The 20,749-nt window shown below is 44.2% G+C and overlaps 1 protein-coding gene across 2 annotated transcripts in view; it reads right to left on the bottom strand.

The window, feature by feature from the left end:
* Nucleotides 1-19,921, bottom strand: part of csf2rb (colony stimulating factor 2 receptor subunit beta) — a 65,056-nt gene extending 45,135 nt beyond the window's left edge. The window contains exons 1-3 of one of the 2 annotated variants that reach the window (XM_043679795.2): nucleotides 19,824-19,921; nucleotides 19,116-19,213; nucleotides 642-791 (exon numbers count right to left, since the gene is read on the bottom strand). In XM_043679795.2, the coding sequence (XP_043535730.2) occupies nucleotides 642-720 (79 nt within the window). In that variant the 5' untranslated portion in view covers nucleotides 721-791; nucleotides 19,116-19,213; nucleotides 19,824-19,921. Of the gene's footprint in view, nucleotides 1-641; nucleotides 792-8,952; nucleotides 9,117-19,115; nucleotides 19,214-19,823 lie in introns of those variants that run through there. The other variant, XM_043679796.2, reaches the window with a different exon arrangement.
* Nucleotides 19,922-20,749: the final 828 nt, after the last annotated feature.

Raw genomic sequence — 20,749 nt, 5'->3', positions numbered from 1 at the left:
GTAGGGGAGTCTAAAACTAGAGGGTATGGGTTTAAGGTGAGAGGGGAGAGATACAGAAGGGTCCAGAGGAGCAAATGTTTCACACAGAGGGTGGTGTGTATTCGGAACAGGCTGCCAGAGGTAGTGGTGGAGGTGAGTATACAGTTTTGTCATTTACGAAACATTTGCGCAGGTACATGGATGGGATAGGTATGGAGGAAGGCAAATGGGACTAGATCAGCTGTGAAAACTAGGCAGCATGGACAAGTTGGAACGAAGGGCCTGCTTCCACACGGTAAACCTCTATGACTCTATGACCTCTAAACTGTGTGTGCTTGTGGGGTCAATGATGAATTCTAAGGAAAGAGATGGCAGGGAGAAAAGGCTAGGTCCATCTAAAGACAATCTAGGTACATGCTTGAGGAAGAAAAGGGTATGTTGATTGAATAGGACAAAGAAAGGATTACATGGAACATAAGCATGATTGTGGCCAGTTAGGGCCGAATGGTCTCTTTCTGCACCAAAACTTCTGTGTAAGATGGCGTTGGTGGAGCACAGTGGAACAATAAGTGACATACAGATTACATAATGTGCCTCAATGTAAACTCAAATCCATGTTCAGGAAACTCAGGAATATTTCTAAAAAAGGAGAAATGGCTTACCTTCTGTGGCACACTGAGCAGTGGTGAGGATCAAAGTGAAAATCAGCCGCAAAAAACTCATTCTTTCTTTTCCAAGCATGTTGAAACTTCTTTTCCACAGATCTTTTTTTTCTGAAAGGGTTCCAGTGTTTGCTTTCACCTCCTCATTATCTGAATAAAAAAAGAGAATTATTAAGAATATACAACATCAGAGATCAGTGGGACCTGAGTCACTCTGTGTTGACTGTGACCAGGGCATTTAATAATCCTTTCTTGCCTCTTTTCAGCCCTTGACATCTCCATCCCCCAATACTTCTCCCTAGCTCAATGGAACGTGCTTCAATTTGCTCCTCCCTTACCTGTCCCATCATGGCTACAGCCTCTCTTCCCATCCCAGTACGGCTACCTCCAGAGACAATAATAGTGTGTCCTCAGCCCCTATTTCTCATTCATACAATGTCAGTGCTTCATGACATCATCTGTAGAACAGGGGCCAGCCTCCACATGTTCTTAGATTCAGAGGGTTTGTGTGTTCGTTCTGGGGTTGGGGAAGCTCTGTATTTGGTTTGAAGGTCTTTGTATCTCTATTCTGTGAGTGTGTGTGTATCTGTGTGTGTGTGTGTGTGAGTGGGTGTGTGTGTGTGTTGTGTCTGTGTGTTGTGTCTGTGTATGTGTGTGTGTGAGTGTGGGTGTGAGTGTGTGTGAGTGTTGGTGTATGTTTTTGTGTACATGTGTCTGTGTGTATGTTTGTGTATGTCTGTATGTATGTGTGTGTCTGTGTTTGTGTGTATGTAGTGTGTGTGCATGTGTCTGTGTGTGTGTCAGTGTTTGTGTGTTTGTATGTGTGTAGTGTGTGTGCATGTGTCTGAGTGTGTTTGTATGTCTCTGTGTATGTTTGTATGTGTCTGAGTCTGTACAAGTTTGTGTGCATGTGTGTGTGTATCTGTAGGTGTGTTTGAGTTTGTGTGTGTGTATGTGTTTGTGTGTGTAGTGTGTGTGCGTGAGACAGAGAAAGAGAGAGAAAAACAAAAAGGGAATGAGGTTGCAGGCATGTCAGAGTATATTTGGAATAGGTTGGCAGAAGCCTAAAAGAAAATGTGATTATTCACACAAACAGACTGAACATTCACAAAGGACCAAACTGAAAATGTTTGTTCCAGACACAAAAATTGCTGGAAAAGTTCAGCAGGTCTGTGGAAGGTCACTGGACCTAAAACATAAACTCTCATTTCACGCCACAGACCTGCTGAGCTTTTCCAGCACTTTCTGTTTTTGTCTCTGATTTGCAGCTTCACAGTTCTTTCAATTTTTACATTTGTTCTAGACCCTTTCTGGGGATTGTAATGTTGTCCACATGTCAATGTTTCTGCATGTGCGTGTGCACGTGCGCATGCCTGTATATGTGACTGTTTGTGTGTCTATGTATATGTGCATACGTGAGTATATGATATAAATGTCCATGTGTTGTACTTGCATGTCCATGTCTGTGCACTTACCATTGCCCCTGCTTGTATATGTTTTTGTGTGTATATCTGTGTGTAAGCATGTGTGGACATATGTATCTTTGTAAGAATGTCAATCTTGTCATTTATCTGTCTTTCTGTACAAGAAGATGTTGGTTAGCTTAGTTGGTTGGTTTGCAATGCAGTGTATTGCTAACAGTGTGGGTTCAATTCCTGCACAGGCTAAGGTTACTATAAAGGATGCTCCATCACAAGATGTGGTGAGCCTCAGGTTAAAGCCACCACCAGTTATCTCTCCATAATGAGAGAGAAGTCCTCTAGGGCCATGGTGTGAGATCCATGTCTATGCAAAAATGAAGTAAACACTCATATACATACTGTGTATATTTAGGTGTAATCATTTTTTGTTCTTAGCTTGAGAATATGGATAGATATCCATAGACACGTGAATGTAATAATATCGAGAAATGAAGCATATCTCCTCGAAAGTGCTAAACAAAACCATGATAAATTGCAAACAGTTGCCCTGTTTATCTGAATATTACAGAAAGGGATTGAAATAGCTTTGTTGAAGTTAACAATAGCAATTAATCTCTCACAGAGCAGTTTGAGGCAAGTGATCAGAGATAAGTTTGCAGTGCAAGGTCTGGCCCCTTGAAAATGGGCAGAAGTCAAGCCTTGATAAAACATAGAACAATTGTTGCGGTATGTCTGACGAATGCTTTGTCATCTTGCGGAAGTCTCTGGTTGTGGGTGCAATGCATGGATTGTTCATAGATTGTTCTTTGAATCCATAGAGTGTGGAAACAGGCCCTTCAGCCCAACAAGTCCACATCGACCCTCCAAAGAGTAACCCACCCAGACTCATTCCCCTACCCTATAACTCTCCATTTACCCTGACTAATGGATCTAACCCACACATCCCTGAACACTCTGGACAATTTCCCATGGCCAATTCACCTGACTTGCATATCTTTGAACTGTGGGAGCAAACTGGAGCACCCGGAGGAAACCCACGCAGACACGGGGAGAATGTGCAAACTCCACACAGGGAGTCGCCCAAGGCTGGCAGAGATAACAGATAACCCTGTGGCAGCTTCAACAATCCAGACGTAGGAACTGGGGTTGGCTATTTTGAACTTCAAGCCTGTTGCCCTGCTCACTTTGACCTTTGAAAGGAAGTAGTTGACTATCAGCAATGCGTTTGATCCCCTTTGGTTATTCCAGCATACCTCAGTGAAGTGTAATATGTTGTGATGTGGGAAATGCAACAGCGCAAATTGGGTGTTAAAGTTCTCAGAAACAACTATGTAAAATAATTTGTTTTGCTATGTTGATTGAACATACACTGTTAGCATCTCTTCTGCTCATCTTGAAAATAGTACCATGGGATATTTCTAGTATTTTCTATTGATCATTTCGCATTTTGATGAATTCTATGTTACGTTGTTTTACACATAAAACGGTTTCTGTTGTGTTAGACCAGGCTTTAAGTTCTTATGAGACAAAGTGGCCGGATAGGTTTAAGTTCTGAATCTGCCATGAAGTAAATATATAGCAGAAGAGGCTTGAGGGGCTGAATGGTCTCTTCCTGTTCCCATACAAGACTTTTCTCCATTTCTCCAGTGGGACTCTGGCCCTCCTAATATTTTTGAGAAGAGGTCAATGTTGATGGTCCACTGGGTAAAGTGCCACACAATCCAAGGGGCCATCTTTCAGGGACAGTTAAGCAGATCAGACTACATCACCCAATGATCTTCTGCACCATTTGTTGAGGATTTATGGTTATTCACATTGTTAGATTGAAATAACTGCACAGCGGCCGGTATCCCATCACCACATCACTCTTTATTCACAGGTGCATGGTACATGACACTGATCCGGCTCCCTCAGAGCCAGCTCTCAGAGTGAACAGAACCTCCAACGCTCCTATTTATATCTGTCAGCCAGAACTCCCTGAGTGGACCAGACTAACAGCCCCAATCAGGGAACTCATATTCTATGAGGCCCACATGGCTGACATTGCACCAATCGCTGCACGATCCTACCATTTCTTTTGTCATAATGTTGTAGTATATTGCGAGATATGAACATACTGTTCCGTTGCCCTCTCAGTGGGAGATGTGAAGTTAAAGATTAATTCGATAATCTTGCCTACTGTGAGTTAGTTTGACTCAAGGCACAACACGTCTGTGAGGGAAATTTGACATAGATCTGGAGTTGATACTTTTGGGTATTTATGGAACCTTCCTCCCCCAGAATTAATAACGTTACATTTCTGTTCTCAGATTGATGAAGGGGCATGCCGTATTTGTCTCTGGAGAGTTTGCATCGACCTACCCCTCTGACCAATGGCTTACGTATCCTTGCGGCTCAGAAGACTGCACCGTTGCCTCTGAGTCAGAGGATTGTGGATTCAAATCAAACTCAAAGGTTTTGAGAGAAGGTCAATTTTGACGGCCCACCAGGTGAAGCGTCACACGGTCGCATGTGACTACAGTCTGTGGGGGTCCATATTGGGAGAAAGCCAGGCAGTTACCCCCAGTGACTTGGCCAACATCCGTTTCTTAATAACATTGGCAGAAGTAGATTATCTGACCAACATCCAGTTGTTGTTTCTGGGTAGCCACAGCTGGAATACTATGAATTATTTTATGGGTCCCTTGTTTCAGGAAAGATATACTGGTGTTGGAGGCTGAGCAGGGAAGGTTGATACCAGGTATGGAAGAATTATCTTACAAAAAGAGATTGAATGGATTGGACCTGTAATCATTGGAGTTTAGAAGAATTAGGAGACCACCTTGTTGACATATTTAAGATTCTCAGACAACTTAACAGCTGTTGTCCTCTTGTGGGAGAGTCCAGGATCACAGGGCATAATCTCAGAACAATAGGGTCACTCATTTGGGACAACAATGAGTAGGAATTCCTTCTCTCAGGGGAGACTGAATCTGAGTAATTCTTCATCACAGAGAGCTGGCAAGGCCGGATCATTAAGTAAACCCAAGGCTCAGGCAGATTCTTAATCAGGGAAGGAATCAAGGGCTCCTGGGAAAATGCAGTAAAGTGAAGTTGAGGAGGATCACATCAGCCATGATCTCATTGAATGGTGAAGGAGATTTGATGGGCTGAATGGCCTACTTCCGTGTATGATATTATGGAACGTTGGTCTTGTTTCCTCACATAACGGCAGCCATTGAGGTTTAAAACATTCTTAATTTGTTATGAATCACTTCGGAATGTTCTAAAGTCGAGAAAGGCTTGATATAAATGCGAGTCTTTAAGTTGTTTTCACTATTCTTAGCTTGTAATTAAAATAATCTTAATCATTCTATAATGTTAAAGCTATAACAAAGGCATAAAATGGACCTACATTTCAATTCTCCCTTTGCTGCTAATAACAGGCTGGACAAAAACATGCCTCCCCATATTTAGTTATGGATCACATTTGGGACAGGTTGGGAAGGCTGGAAGGGGTAGTTGGGATAGTAGTAAGAGCAGATAGTGATAGGACTGAGCCATGTTGCTGTTTGTTGGAACTAAGTACAAAGTTCAACTATTCATAACTTGGATAAACAAATGAGTGTAAGTCAGGTTTCCCTGTGCTTTATTGACATTTCTAAATTCAAGCTTCAATGGTTATGCAAATAAGGGGTTACATACATGTATTGATGAATCACCAATAGTCACACAGGGACTTCCTAGACTTCTAATGGCAATCTCCTTCAAAATTCACCTCAAAATGTACAGGCACCCCTGACACCATGAGCCTGTGCAAAGATATGGATAACGAAGACGGGAAAATCCAAACCACTTAATGTTATGAGATTTTTGTCATTTATTCCATAAAATTAGACAACCGTTTTTTTCTTATATAATGTGATTTCCGAGAGACCACCATTTGTTACCTTTTCACTCATTGAACTGGAAAACCTGAGGCGATATACAAACCAACACTGGATCTGATGGAAAGTCTGTTGACGTTTGGTGACGTAAAGGTAAAGTTATTACACTCTGACCAGATTGTAGGGCTACTTTCTCATTAGAGAGAGATGACTGGTGGTGGCTTAATGTGAGGGTCACCATGCCACAGGTGAGGCCAGAGGTCGAAAAGGAGGCTCTTTCATGGTAGCAGGGACGGCGTAGGAATTGAACCCCAGCTGTTAGCATCACTCTGTATTGCAAACAGGGTGGTAACACACTCCAGCCCCCGTGGTGCCCATTACCACTGGACTGTTAATCTAGGTAATATTCTGGTGGACCTGGGGTTCGGATCCCACCAGAGGAGAGAGAGTGGGAATTTGAATATAATTTTTTTTGAAGTGTGAGGGAAAAAATTTAAAATGGACCGAAAGGGCAACTTTTTCACACAGAGGGTGGTGCGTGGATGGAATGAGCTGCCAGAGGAAGTGGTGGAGGCTGCTACAATTACAGCCTCTAAAAGACATCTGGATGGGTATATGAATAGGAAAGGGTTTAGAGGGATATGGGCCAAATGCTGGCAAATGGGACTAGATTAATTTAGGATATTTGGCCAGTATGGATGAGATGGACTGTAGGGTCTGTTTCCGTGCTGTACATCTCTATGACTGTATGTCTTTTGGAAAGTTATTGAGAGTGTTGGTGGAGCCAGTGCACTCCCTCTGGCAAGGACAGTGGGGAATGAACTTAGCTATGGAAAAGAAGCAGGCACGTGGGAATTACCAGTCCCTGTCCTTGGCACGCTGCCTGGACAGGATTACAGCTCTTCCTAAGAAACCATGAATTAACTTGTTCTGACGTGTGACTGCACACCTCCCTGGAGAAAGTGAAATCTGAACCCTGGCCTCCTAGCCCAGAGGGAAAGGTATTGCGACTCTATCACAAGAATGAAGCTTTTTTTTAAAATGCTGCCATTTCTCAATCTATGCTATAGGGAGAGGCTGAGGGATGACCTTATAGAGGTTTACAAAATTATGAGGGGCACAGATAGGATAAATAGACAAAGTCTTTTCCCTGGGGTCGGGGAGTCCAGAACGAGAGGGCATAGGTTTAGGGTGAGAGGGGAAAGATATAAAAGAGACCTAAGGGGCAACTTTTTACGCAGACGGTGGTACGTGTATGGAATGAGCTGCCAGAAGATGTGGTGGAGGCTGTACAATTGCAACATTTAAGAGGCATTTGGATGGGTATATGAATAGGAAGGGTTTGGAGGGATATGGGCCGTGTGCTGGCAGGTGGGACTAGATTGGGTTGGGATATTTGGTCGGCATGGACGGGTTGGACTGAAGGGTCTGTTTCCATTCTGTACATCTCTATGACTCTATACTCCAAACACACGCTCAATGTCTTTCCAGAAATCCTTTGATTTTGGGTTCTTGCTTATTCCAGCACTTCCAGCAGGAGACATTTTCTAATCAAACTGCTCAGGCACGTCATTATTAGGCCTCTGCTCCAGGACAGCTTCTGAACAACACGGTATTTCATAATTCATTTTTTTAAACAAAAAGCAACATGCTCAGGCATACTTCAGGCAAACTCTGAACTCCTGGTTCAGACACTACCACCTCACCATCTTTACTTTTCAATACCCTGAAGTGCTCCAACATTCGTTTTCCCCGTCACCAAATCACCCCCACAGCAATTTTCATTGACTAACCAGTGTTTCCAGGAAATTAACCGCGTTTCTCACTCAATCCATTTACGTTAAAGGCAATGCACAGCATCAAAGATGAGGGAGAGGGAGGGAGATAGGGAGGGGACTAAATCAAAACGGAGTTGAGAGGAGACATGAAGCAACACTTCATCCTGTTTGGTGTCAAAACTCCAAAACCCAATCATCCATTCTCAATCAACTCTGGATCTATTCTGTCATAGCCTTAACCTGGGGGAGGTGGTGGTGTTGTGTTAAGGTCACTGGGCCTACAGTCCAAGCTAATGCCTTGAGGATCACTTAATTTAAGGGCAGCTACTTAATTTAAAGTCAAAACAATTAAGATATTAGCTACTATGAGCTCTTGTGGCACAGTGGTAGTGACCTACTGCTCATCTACGGACCTGGGTTCAAGTCCCACCTACTCCAGAAGAGTGACAGAATATCTTTGAACCTATTGCTAAGGGCAACATCCCCTTTTGGTTTGTGATAATGTCTTTATCTCTGAACCAGGAGTCCTGAATTCAAGTAATACCTACTCCAGAAGTGTGCCCCAACAGGTTAGTTAGGAATTATTTTCTCGTTTCGCCTTGAAGGGTCCTACAGTTCCAAAGTTGATGTTAATCACCCCACATTAAGGGTCAAATAGATAATAGACATCAAACAATGAAGAATACTGAAAATTTCACAAGCTATGTGGCCCATAAAGTTTGTGCAGCCTCCACCCACCTTCTTATATCTCACTCCTTTTCATTTGACCCCCATCTTTTCCTTTCTTCCTCCTGAGATGTCTTCCAGATTGCAACTTACATGCAGATATTGCTTGGATGGGGATTTAGATTAAAGGTAAGGTCATTATAGTGATGTCAGGCCAGGCAGCTGCTCTTTCAGTATGCAGGGAGATGTCTGGTGGCATTTTACCTGAGGGTCACCATACCTCAGTTACCAAGGGAAGGGTTTAAGAAGGAGAGCCCTTCATGGTAACTCTTGGAAGAATTGAATGGACTGAAAGTCATTCCATCAAGGGGTTTTGCATCCACCTTGCCTTCATAAAGAGGGTTCAAAGGGGACTCTCCAGTGGGACAATGGGGCACAGCATTGACCAGGATAATGGGAATTACAGTATGTTAATACCAAGAATCCGAAACCCCTCCCCCCCCCCATCCCGAACACATTTAAAATTGTTGCATCATCTCCAGCTTCATATACACAAACACAGGAAAGTCGCTATCCTTACCATTCCTGTCACTCTGAACGGGGCAGGAGAAGTTTCAATTTCCAAAGTGGATTCTGAGGCACTGTTTCACCAACTTCTCTCAAAGGTCTATTGCAAATAACCCATTGACACATGTTTGCTAGAGAGAGATATCTTTATCTGGAGGGAGGAGTTGAAAGCGACATCATGCATTTTTACTCACAGCGCACTGTTGGTTTTGACTTCCAAGGAAGTAGACTGCAGGGAGTGGGAGGGGTTAATGAGTCAAGCAAAATTATGATATCATCCCACTGGAAGCTGGCATTAATCCAACATGAATGCTGTTCCAGTTCTGACACTCTCGGTTTAACATTTACGACTCTTGAATCTTTGTGCCACAATCCTTATTGACCCATTATCTCAAATCTCGACGTTTACTGTTATCTCATGACATAGTTAAGAGTAACCGGTTCTTTTTAAAAAAAGTGTTTCTAAGCCATTATCTCCTATCTGGAGGAGTCTGTACTGAGTGTTATATTACTGAAACAACAAAACCAAATTTTTGTCTCACCCAAACGTCCCCTTATTCTTTTCATGTAGGTAAACACAATGACTGCAGATGCTGGAAACCAGACTCTAGATTAGGGTGGTGCTGGAAAAGCACAGCAGTTCAGCCAGCACCCGAGGAGCAGTAAAGTTGATGTTTCGGGCAAAAGCCCTTCATCAGGAATACCTTTTTTATAAATACAGCGGTGCTCAACACAGCATTTTAGCGTGCTGCAGAGTTGGAGTTGATCAGCAGAAATGGCAGTGGTGGGATTTGAACCCACGCCTCTTATTCTTTTCATGTGCCAGCCCCAACACAAAGGAGCTCTCTGTACACTTCATCTATTACATTTTTTACTGTATTTATTTGTTAAATACAAGTGACAATAAATTATCCATTTCAATTCAGTTCAATCCCAATGACTAGAAGTTGCTCTGGGGCCAGCCATATAAACACAGTGGCTGTAATATGCATAATTCTTGGAAGGCTGTGTCACATCCAGACTGTTGTTAGGCAATTAGCACACTTGCCTTTATTGCTCAGATTTTTGGAATATCGGAGTTGGGACATCATGTTGAGGTTGCACAGGTCACTGGTGAGGCCTCTTCTGGAGCACTGTGCCCAGTTCTAATTGCCCTGTCATTAGGAAGGATATTATTAAGCTTAAGAGGGTTCAGAAGAGATTTACCAGGATATTGCCAGAAATGGAAGGGTTGAGTTACATGGAAAGGCTGGATGAGCTGGGACTTTTTTTCACTGGAGTGTAGGAGGTTGAGGGGTGACCTTATAGAGGTTTATAAAAATCATGAGGGGGAAAGATAGGGTAGGTGTCTTTTCTCTATTGTGGGGGATTTCAAGACGAGAGGGTATTTTTAAGGTGAGAGGAGAGAGACTTATAAAAGACACAAAGGGCGAAGGTTTTTATACAGAGGGTGGTTTGCATGTGGAATGAACTGCCTGAGGAAGTGTTGGATGTAGGCACGGTTACAATGTTTAAAAGACATTTGGATAAGTACATGGATAAGAGATGTTTGGAGGGATATGGGTCAAGTACATGCAGGTTAAGCTTGGAATTATGTTTGGCATGGACAGGTTGGACCAAAAGATCTGTTCCTGTGCTGTATGATTCCATGACTCAATAAAAGCAAGTCAAAGGCTAGGAATCCCACAGCGAGTAACTGGCCTCCTGACTCCCAGTTGCCTGTTTACTATCTACAAAAGAGGTGCTCCTTACTTACTTAGTTGGGTGCAACTCCAGCAACACTCAAGAAGCTCAACACCATCCAGGACAAACACATTTTTTGATATACACCCATCCAGCACTTCTAACACGTGTTCCCTCTATCACTGCAGTGGGAACAGGGTGTACAAACTACAATACGTAGTATTGTAGCTACTTATCAAGACTTTTTTGACAGCACCTTCCAAAATTGGAAATGTTGCCATCTTGAAGGGCGGCCGATACATGGGAACCTCCCAACATCCTGACGTGGAAATATAATGCACTTCCTTCCCTACCATAGTTCTAATTCCAGGACCTCCTTCACCAATAGCATGGTAGCTGTATCTGGACAAGAGTGCAATGATTCACCCCCACCTTCTCAGGAGCAATGACTGGTGGCTTTGACAGTGATGTTCGTGGTGGTAACATGTAACTCTTCAACAATCACTGTCCAGCCACCAGGAGAAGACAATATGCCCTGAATTTCTGGACATTATAAAAATGGTGTTGGAGGCGTGAATCCCAAAGCTCTGCACAGTGAGGTCAGCCAGGCAGACCTCATAGAATATCAGTTCCCTGACTGAGGCTGTTAATCTGGTCCAATCAGGGAGCCCTGGCTGACAGGTATAAACAGGAGTGTCAGAGGTTCTGTTCACTCTGAGAGCTGGCTCTGAGGGAGCTGGATCAGTGTCAATAAAGGGTGACTTGGTGATGGGATACTGTGAAGCTATTTCAGGGATGGTCTTCACTTTGTCGGAAGAGAATCCTGCCACGTCCACAAGGCTGCTTCTTGGCAATTGTGTCCGATATCGAGGTGTGTACAACAAGAGATGTTCATGTATCCTCAAAACAGGAGCAGGCCAGTCAGTCCACTGAGCCTACCTCGCCATTCAGTATGAGCATGGTTAATTGAACGCTTCAATGCTTTGACTCACTCCATCCCCAAAATCCTTTATACCAACAGATAACCAGCAATTTATCAAGGTCTACCTTAAACAGACTCATGGACTGAACCTCCACAGCACTCTATGGTAGAGAACACACACTCTCTAAGTAAAAGAATTTCTCCTTTTCTTGGTTCTAAGTGGCATCCCTTTTGTTTTTTTAATTGTGCCCTTGGTTTTCAGCACAGGAACAGGCCCTTCAGCACACCAAGCCTGCACCGATTCCTAATCCTTAGTTAAACCTGCTACTTATTGCCTGTAGGTGATCTTTGTCCCTCTATTCACCTCCCCTTCATGTATCGATCAAGATACACCTTAAACGTTGTGTACATGCCTGCTTCCAACACCTCCATTGGCAGTGTGTTCCAGGCACCCACCACCCTCTGTGTGAAAGATTTTCCCCGCACTTCTCCCCTAAACCTTCCCCATCTCACCTTGAACCTGTGACCTCTTGTAGTTGACCTTCCCATCCCGGGAAAAGGCCTCTGACTATCCACCCTATCTCTGTCTCTCATCATTTTGTAAACCTCTATCAGGTCGCCCCTCAGCCTCCGTCTTTCCAGTGAAAACAAATCCGAGTTTATCCAACCTCTCCTCATAACTAAAATCCTCCGGACCAAGCAACATCCTGGTAAAACTTCTCTGCACCCTCTCCAAAGCATCCACGTCCTTCTGCTAGTGTGACGGCCAGAGTTGCAGGTAATATTCCAAACGTGGCCGAAGTAACGTTTTTTACAGTTGTAACATAACTTGCCAACTTTTATATTTAATGGTCAGGCTGAGGAACGCAAGCGTGCTCTGTGCCTTCTTGACCACCTTATCCACCTGTGACCACCTTATCCATTTGTGACCACTTTATCCACCTGTGACCACCTTATCCACCAGTGACCACCTTATCCACCAGTGGGATCCACCAGCCTTACCTACATCTATCCTGTCTAGACATATTTTGTAGGTTTCAATGAGATTTCCTCTCGACCTTTGAAGCTTCAGAGAATTTGGATCCCATTTGTCCAATCTCCCTGTCCAAGGACAGTGTGGCCATCCAAGGAACAAGTCTGATGAACTTTTGATACACTCTCTGCACAGCAATAATTTATTTCCTGCGAGAGACCAAAACTGCAAGTATGGTCTAACTGAAGCAGGGTCTCCTGTACTCAAATCTCTTTTTTATTCATCCACAGGATCAGGGTGTCATTGGCTTGGCCAGCATTTATTGCACATTCCTAATTACCACGAGTCAATCACATTGCTGTATCATATGTAGGCCAGACCAGGTAAGATGGCAGTTTCCTTCCCCCAAGGGCATTAGTGAACCAGATGGGGTTTTCCCAACAATTAGACTCCTAATTCCAGATTGTTTTGTATTGGGTGGCACGGTGGCTCAGTGGTTAGCACTGCTGCCTCACAGCACCAATGCCCCAGGTTTGATTCCAGCCTCAGGCAACTGTCTGTGTGGAGTTTATACATTCGCCCTGTGTCTGCGTGGGTTTCCTCCCACAATCCAAAGATGTGCAGGTTAAGTGAATTGGCTATGCTAAATTGCCCATAGTATTTGGTGCATTAGTTAGGGTCTGGGTGGGTTACTCTTCAGAGGGTCGGTGTGGACTTGTTGGGCTGAAGGGTCTGTTCCCATACTGTAGGGAATCTAATCAAATTGCACCATTTACAGTGTTGTAAAGATTAGCATTCATTAGCCTTCTTTATAGTTAAATATTAAATGCTTCTATCAATAAATGACACCTGGACAGTAGAAGCAATGTTGCTCCCAAGATTTGCACGTTGTTTATCCTTCGATTGTCTTGAGCCTCAGTTGACACAATGTCTCTGAGTCTCCGCATCAGGTTCTACTCCAGGGCTCAAGCTCTACCATCGAGGTTCTATGATCCAGTGCATCACTCACTATTGGTGGGGCTGTTTTGTGGTTGAGATATTAAACTGTGGCCTGCCTGCTCATCTGGCTGTTAAAGATCCCTGGGTACTATTTTGAAGAAAGGCAAGATAGCGCTGACAGTGACATGGTGGCTCAGTGGTTGGCACTGCTGCTTTCCATTGCCAGGGACCCAGGTTCGATTCCAGCCTCAGACAAGTTGGCACTTTCTCCCTGAATCTGCGTGGGTTTCCTGCGGATGCTCTGGTTTCCTCCCACAATCCAAAGATGTGTGGGTTAGGCAGACTGGCTGTGCTAAATTGCCCTGTTGTGTGTAGGTGGGTTAGCCAAGGCCAATGCTGGATTATGGGTGGGGAATGGTGGGTTGTTCTTTAGAGAGTCAGTGCAGACTTGATGGGCTGAGTGGCCTCTGTCTGCACTGTGGGGATTCGATGACTTGGCCAATGTTTACTTCCACCTGCCCCACCACACTGTTACTTGTGGCAAATTGATGATGAGGTGCCGGTGTTGGACTGGGATGGACAAAGTTAAAAATCACACACCTGGTTGTAGTTCAACCGGTTTATTTGGAAGGACTAGCTTTTGGAGCAAAATAAACCTGTTGGACTATAACCTAGGGTTATGTGATTTTTAACTGTGTCAAAATTGGCATTTTCTACCACGATAATAGTGAGCTTCATCGGCTGTCATGCACTTTTAGAGACATTCAGTGGTCATGAAAGGGTTCTGTGCAAACGCAAGTTGTTGTTGCACCCAGACAAACCCATTGTGATTTTGCAGGCTTGGGTAACATGAGGGATGGTGAGTGACCAGCTTGCTTTCTGCCTCTCCCGAAGATTGGATGGTTTTCCAGACTCTGCCACCTGCAGGTTACAATCCGGGAGAAAGAATCGGCTCGACTTTCCCACTCTTGCATAGGTGTCTCATTGCCTGCACCCTGGAATAATCAGGATGTGCAAACTCCACACAGTTGCCTGAGGCGGGAATTGAAACCGGGTCCCTGGAGCAGTGAGGCAAAAGTAGTGTAACAGGGTAGGGGAATGGGTCTGGATGGGTTACTCTTCAGAGGGTCGGTGTGGACTTGTTGGGTCGAAGGGCCTGTTTCCACACTGTAAGGATTCTATGGTTCTGTTTCTCTTCTCCATCTTGGCTGCCCAGTGCTTACAGCAGCCTACTGCTTGAACGAAAGGTCACCGACTGAGCAACCAGCCCTCCCATAGAAACGGCAAGTGATCTGACCACCAACTCAGCCAAATCAACCCGACTACATTAACCCGCCTGCTGGTGGGATCTTGCTGTGCCACGCTTGCCTACACGCTGTCAGGTGGTTGCATTTCTGTCCCTGGGCCTGAGGGACTCTGACAGCACCGGCCCTGTGAAAGTTTCACATCTTCTCGCTGTGCTTGGCATCAACTTAACGCATTAATAAAGGTGGAGATAAAAATAAGGGTTCATTTTACAGCCTCCAAGAGGAGTAGCTTAACGTCAGAAACAGGATTCATCCATTTAGCCCCTCAGTGAGATCATGGTTAATCTGTGGCCTAATTCTAGATAGCTGCCTTTGGCCCATATCCCCGATCGGAGCATTACATCAGGTTACAGAGAACATACAGCTCAGAAGAAAGGTTTCAGCCCATTTGGTCCATGCAGGTTTCAATGCTCCACTCTACCCTTCTCCCTTCTTTCTCCAAAGCACATTATCAAGTGTATCTTTTTATTCCTTCCTCCTGTTGGGGGGGGTCTCTCCTTGCCCTTAAAGGAGGTCATGCTATGCACTGCAGACAGGCAGGAGGCTGGGAGAACACAGCAAGCCAGGCAGCATCAGGAGGGACAGGCAGGAGGCTGGAGGAACACAGCAAGCCAGGCAGCATAAGGAGGGACAGGCTGGAGGCTGGAAGAACACAGCAAGCCAGGCAGCATCAGGAGGGACAGGCAGGAGGCTGGAAGAACACAGCAAGCCAGGCAGCATAAGGAGGGACAGGCAGGATTGTCTCTAACCATGCTGTGCATTGCAGCTCTCTGTGAGCTCTGTTGACTGGTTAGCAGAATGATCACTGACAGCGTGGGTTCAATTCCTGCATCAGCTGAGTTTGCTGCAAAAGACTTGTCTCCTCAGCCTCTGCCCTCACCTGAGGCATGGTGACTGTCAGTTTAAACCACCACCAGTTATCTCTCACTAATGAGAGAGCACCGCCATAGCTTTACTTCCTGTGGAACCAAACACCACATTCCTCGCCTACTCTTTGAGTGAAAGGCCTTTCTTCAGAACACCCTGAGGCATTTATAAGATACCATTATGTACAGTTTGCAGCTTAGTATTCATTTTGTTTAATAGTCTCTAGCTTACATTAAAACAAAGTCTCAAAAACATTTGCACTAATTCTGCGTGCACTGTTACTGCTTTTATTTGCTAAATTGGGATGCTAACTTTTAGTCAAAGTACTTGTTCATAACTCCAAAGCACAGAGATGGTTCATACAGTCATCCAGCACGGAAACAGACCCTTCGGTCCAACTAGTCCATGTTGATCATAATCCCAAACTAAACTAGCTCCACCTGCCTGCGTATCCCTCCAAACCTTTCCTATCCGTGTACTTATCCAAATGTCTCTTAAATGTTGTAATTGTACCCACATCCACTACATCCCCTGGAAGGTCGTCCATACATGCACCACTCTCTGTCTAAAAAAGTTGCCCTTTATGTCTTTTTTCAAACCTTTTTCTTCTCCCCTTAAAAATATGTCCCTCGTCTTGAAAACCCCACCCTAGGGAAATTACACCTACCATTCACCTTATCTATATCCCTCATGATTTTATAAACTTCTATAAGATCACCCCTCAACGTCCTACACTCCAGTGAATAAAGTCCCGGTCTATCCAGTCTCTCCTAATAACCTAAACCCTCGATTCTGGCAGAATCCTGGTTGAACCCTCTCCAGTTTAATAATATCCTTCCTATAATGGGGCGACCAGAACTGGACACGGTGCTCCAGAAGGGGCCTCACCAATGTACTGTACAACTTCAACATGACGTCCTAACACCTCTACTCAAAGGTCTGAGAAATGAAGGCAAGCGTGCTGAACACCTCCCTAACCACTCTGTCTATATGTGCCACAAACCTCAAAGAATTATGTACCTGAACCCCTAGGTCTCTCTGTTCTACAATAATACCCAGGGACCTACTTTTAATTGTATAAGCCCTGCCAGTGTTTGCTTTTCCAAAATGCAATATCTCGTATTTATCGAAATTAAGCTCCATCTGCCACTACTCAGCCCATTGACCTGATTGAGCAAGATTTTAGATATCCTTCTTCATTGTCCACCATATCAACAATTTTGGTGTCATCCATAAACTTACTAACCGTGCCTTCTATATTCTCATCTAAATAATTTGTATAAATGATAAACAAAAGTGGACCCAACACAATCCCTGTGGAAAACCGCTGGTAACCAGCCTCCATCACCTCTCTCTGTCTCCTGCTGTTAAGCCAATTTTTTATCCAATTGGTAAGCTCACCCCGAATGCCATATGATCTAACTTTACTAATTAGTCTACCATGCTGAACCTTGTCAAAGGCTTTACTAAAGTCCAAGTAAACAACATCCACCACTCTGTCTTTATCAATCGTCTTGCCTTACTTCCTCTTTTATAGCTTCTAAGGCCTCTGTAATGTGAACTGCTTTCAAAACAACAATATTGATTTCCCTGCATTCTCTAGCCTCTATGTCTTTCTCCACGGTAAAAACTGACATGAAGTATTCGTGTAATACCCCTCCCATCTCCTGAGATTCAACACAAAGACAACCTCTTTGATCTTTAAGGGGCCCTACACTCTCTCTAGTTACCCACTTACTCTTAATGTATTTGTAGAATCTCTTTGGATTATCCTTAACCTTATCTGCAAAGACTATCTCATATCCTCTCTTTGCTTTCCTGATCTCCCTCTTAAGAATGCCCTTACACTCTTTATTTTGTTCAAGAGATCCATTGGAACCCAGTTGTTTGTATCTAATCTATGAATTTTGTTTTATTCTTGACTAGGTTCTCAATATCTTTATTCATCCATTGTTCCCTAATCCTACCAGCCTTACCTTTCACTCTAACAAGAATATTATGTCTCTGAACTCTCAATACCACACTTTTGTAGTTTCCCACTTATCAAACATCCCTTTACCTATGAACAGTCTACGCCAACCAACTTTTCAAAGTACTTGTCTCATACCATTAAAATTTGCCTTACGTTGATGAAAAGCATTTATGGAAATCTTATTCTTTTAAAACAAATAGAATTATGGTCACTAGACTCAAGGTGTCCCCCTACTTTCACTTCAGTCACTTCCCCTGCCTCATTACCCAACAGAAGGTCTCATTCTGCTCCTTCCCGAGCAAGAACATTGAAATATTGATAAAGAAAATTTTCTTGAACGCATTTAACAAAGTCTTCACCATCCAAACCATTAACAGTATGGCAGTCCCAGTCAATGTTTGGAAAATTAAAATCACCTAATATTTCAAACTTAATATTCTACAACAGTATTTAAAAATAGAGAAAAAATTTTTTAAAAATTGGGGCGGCACGGTGACTCAGTAGTTAGCACTGCTGCCTCACAGCACCAGGGTCCCAGGTTCGATTCCAGCCTCGAGTAACTGTCCGTGTGGAGTTTGCATGTTCTCCCCGTGTCTGTGTGGGTTTCCTCCAGGTGCTCTAGTTTCCTCCCACAGTCCAAAGATGTGCAGGTCAGGGTGAATTGGTCATTCTAAATTGCCCCATAGTGTTAGGTGCATTAGTCAGAGGGGAATGGGTCTGTGTAAGTTACTCTTCAGAGGGTCGGTGTGGACTGGTTGGGCTGAAGGGCCTGTTTCCACACTGTAGGGAATCTAATCTAATATCCTTGCATATATCTGAGGTCTCTCTACAGATTTGTTCCTCAACTTCCCTCTGACTATGGGGGGGGAGGTGATGAGAATACGATTCCCACAAGGTGATCACTCCTTCCTTATCTCTAATTTCAACCCATATATTTTCACTGGATGATTTTTTGTTGAGAACTATCTTCTCTAATTACAGCAGTAATTATTTTCCTTAATCAAGTTCACCACTCCCCCCCCCCCCCCCCCCCCCACCCCAATCTCTTCTGTCACCCTTTCCATCCCTTTTGGAAATGGAAACACTGAGCTGTCAGTCCTTTCCATTCTCCAACCAAGTTTCTGTCATAGCTTTGATGTCCCAATAGACCTGGTGAGAGCATCCCAAATTTAGCTTTACTCCCTGTGGAACCAAACTCCACATTCTCGCCTGCTCTTTGAGCTAAAGACATTTCTCCTGTGTCACCCACCAGCGGCCACCTGACATTTACAGTTTCTTGGTCAGTGTCCGTTTTATTGATTATTCTGCAGCTCACATTAAAACACATCTCAAAAGAAAAGCATCTGCGTCTCTCAGCTAAATTCAAACGCTAACTTTTAGGCAGTGTACACAACAGCACAGAGACAGGGTTCAAATAATCGAAATATGGGAAGTGATGCCATGCAGGAGAGCAGATCAACGCGGTCTGTTTCTTAAAAATCCCTGAGGTTGAAAGCTGAATTGAATTGCTTACCTTCCTGGGCACAGTCTGTAGCTCTGACTGATGGTGATCAGCTAGTGGGGAGCTTCCTCTTTCTAACAGCCTCTGCGTGTTCTTGGCTGGCTGGAAGCCTGTTGGGCGGGGGAACATAGAGAGAGAGAGAGAGAAAAAAAGGCTTTACCACCGTCTAAGATTCAACAGCTCCAGCGATTTTCGAGAGAACGTTCCTGAAATTCTTGGCTTCGTCCCGGCGATTTGTAGCATTGCTCAGACGCGGGATAGTTAAAAATTTTAAAAAAAAAAGCAGCCGCGTAATTTACTGTACGCAGTTGGCTGCAAGTCTTCTGTTTTTCAGAAGTTGGGAAATTCCATGGATTGGGGTTTTGGCACCGAGGCAAGTGAATCAGTTAGACGTGAGCAAATATCATCCCTGAAAATGCACAAGGGGGTGGGGGGGGGGGGACCAGGATGAGTCATACACTCAGGACCAGAGAGAGAGAGAGAAGGGGACAGGGACAGAGTTAGGGGAGCACAGACAGACCAGGCTGAAAGGGCATGACTTTCCAGGGAAAGAAACTCAGAGGGATGGGAATGGGGTGACACTAAGGAACTGAGAGACACACACACACACATAGGGACGCGAATCACCACTTTAATTCAAATGAATCGCCAAAGGAGGGCGAAGTAGTGATTTGCCTGCACTTCACCTCAGTACAGTAATAGGCAGCTTTGCCTGCTCACCCTGGGATCCCCTCTGCCCTGCCGAGGGGAAGCGCAGGCTTTACCGAGCATCCCAACTCTGCCTGGGAAAGTTCCCTGTCGCTTTAACGCCCCAGCGTGTTCCCACGCCAACATCTCCGTCTCAGTTTTGCTCCTGAGAAGCTTTCACACAGTCTGAAAGAAACAGCAGCTCACTTTCCGCTTGGGCACCTCAAGGACTCAAGATCTAGTACAATAACTTCCCAGCCCTACTGCATCCTTTCATGTGTTTTTTTTTATCCACCCCCACACCCCAGACTTGTAACTACATGCGTTTTTAACACAGTCACCCATTCTCAGTTAGTCTTATTACCAGGACGAGGGGGAGCCGGTGTTGCTGTAGAAGTGATAAGGAGAGTAGGAGAGAATGTGTAGGCTGTGCTAAAAGTATAATGTGACAACAGGACAAAGTTACAAATCACACAACACCAGGTTATAGTCCAACAGGTTTATTTGGAAGCACTAGCTTTCGGAGCGCTGCTCCTTCATCAGGTGGTTGTGAAGCAGGACCATAAGACACAGAATTTATAGCAAAAGGTTACAGTGTTGTGCAAGTAAAATGATATGTTTAACAAACCTCACACCTTTAATGCATTGTCTGAGATGAGATGTCACCCATTTTTATAAAGCCTTTGCGTTATTAATGAACTGAAACCTGTAACCCATTCTAAAAGATGAAAGACTTAACAATAATCCAGGTTTTTTTCAGATTAGATTCCCTACAGTGTGGAAACAGACCCTTAAGCCCAACAAGTCCACACCGACCCTCCGAAGAGCAACCCACCCAGACCCATTACCCTACATTTACCCCTAACTAATGCACCTAACACCACGGGCAATTCAGCACGGCCAATTCACCTGACCTGCACATCTTTGGACTGTGGGAGGAAACCGGAGCACCCGCAGGA

The sequence above is a fragment of the Chiloscyllium plagiosum genome, unplaced genomic scaffold (genome assembly GCF_037043375.1).
Source record: "Chiloscyllium plagiosum isolate Xiang-an unplaced genomic scaffold, Cpla_swu_hap1 HiC_scaffold_33, whole genome shotgun sequence".
Taxonomy (NCBI): Eukaryota; Metazoa; Chordata; class Chondrichthyes; order Orectolobiformes; family Hemiscylliidae; genus Chiloscyllium; species Chiloscyllium plagiosum.
This window is presented reverse-complemented; position numbering and strand designations above follow the sequence as displayed.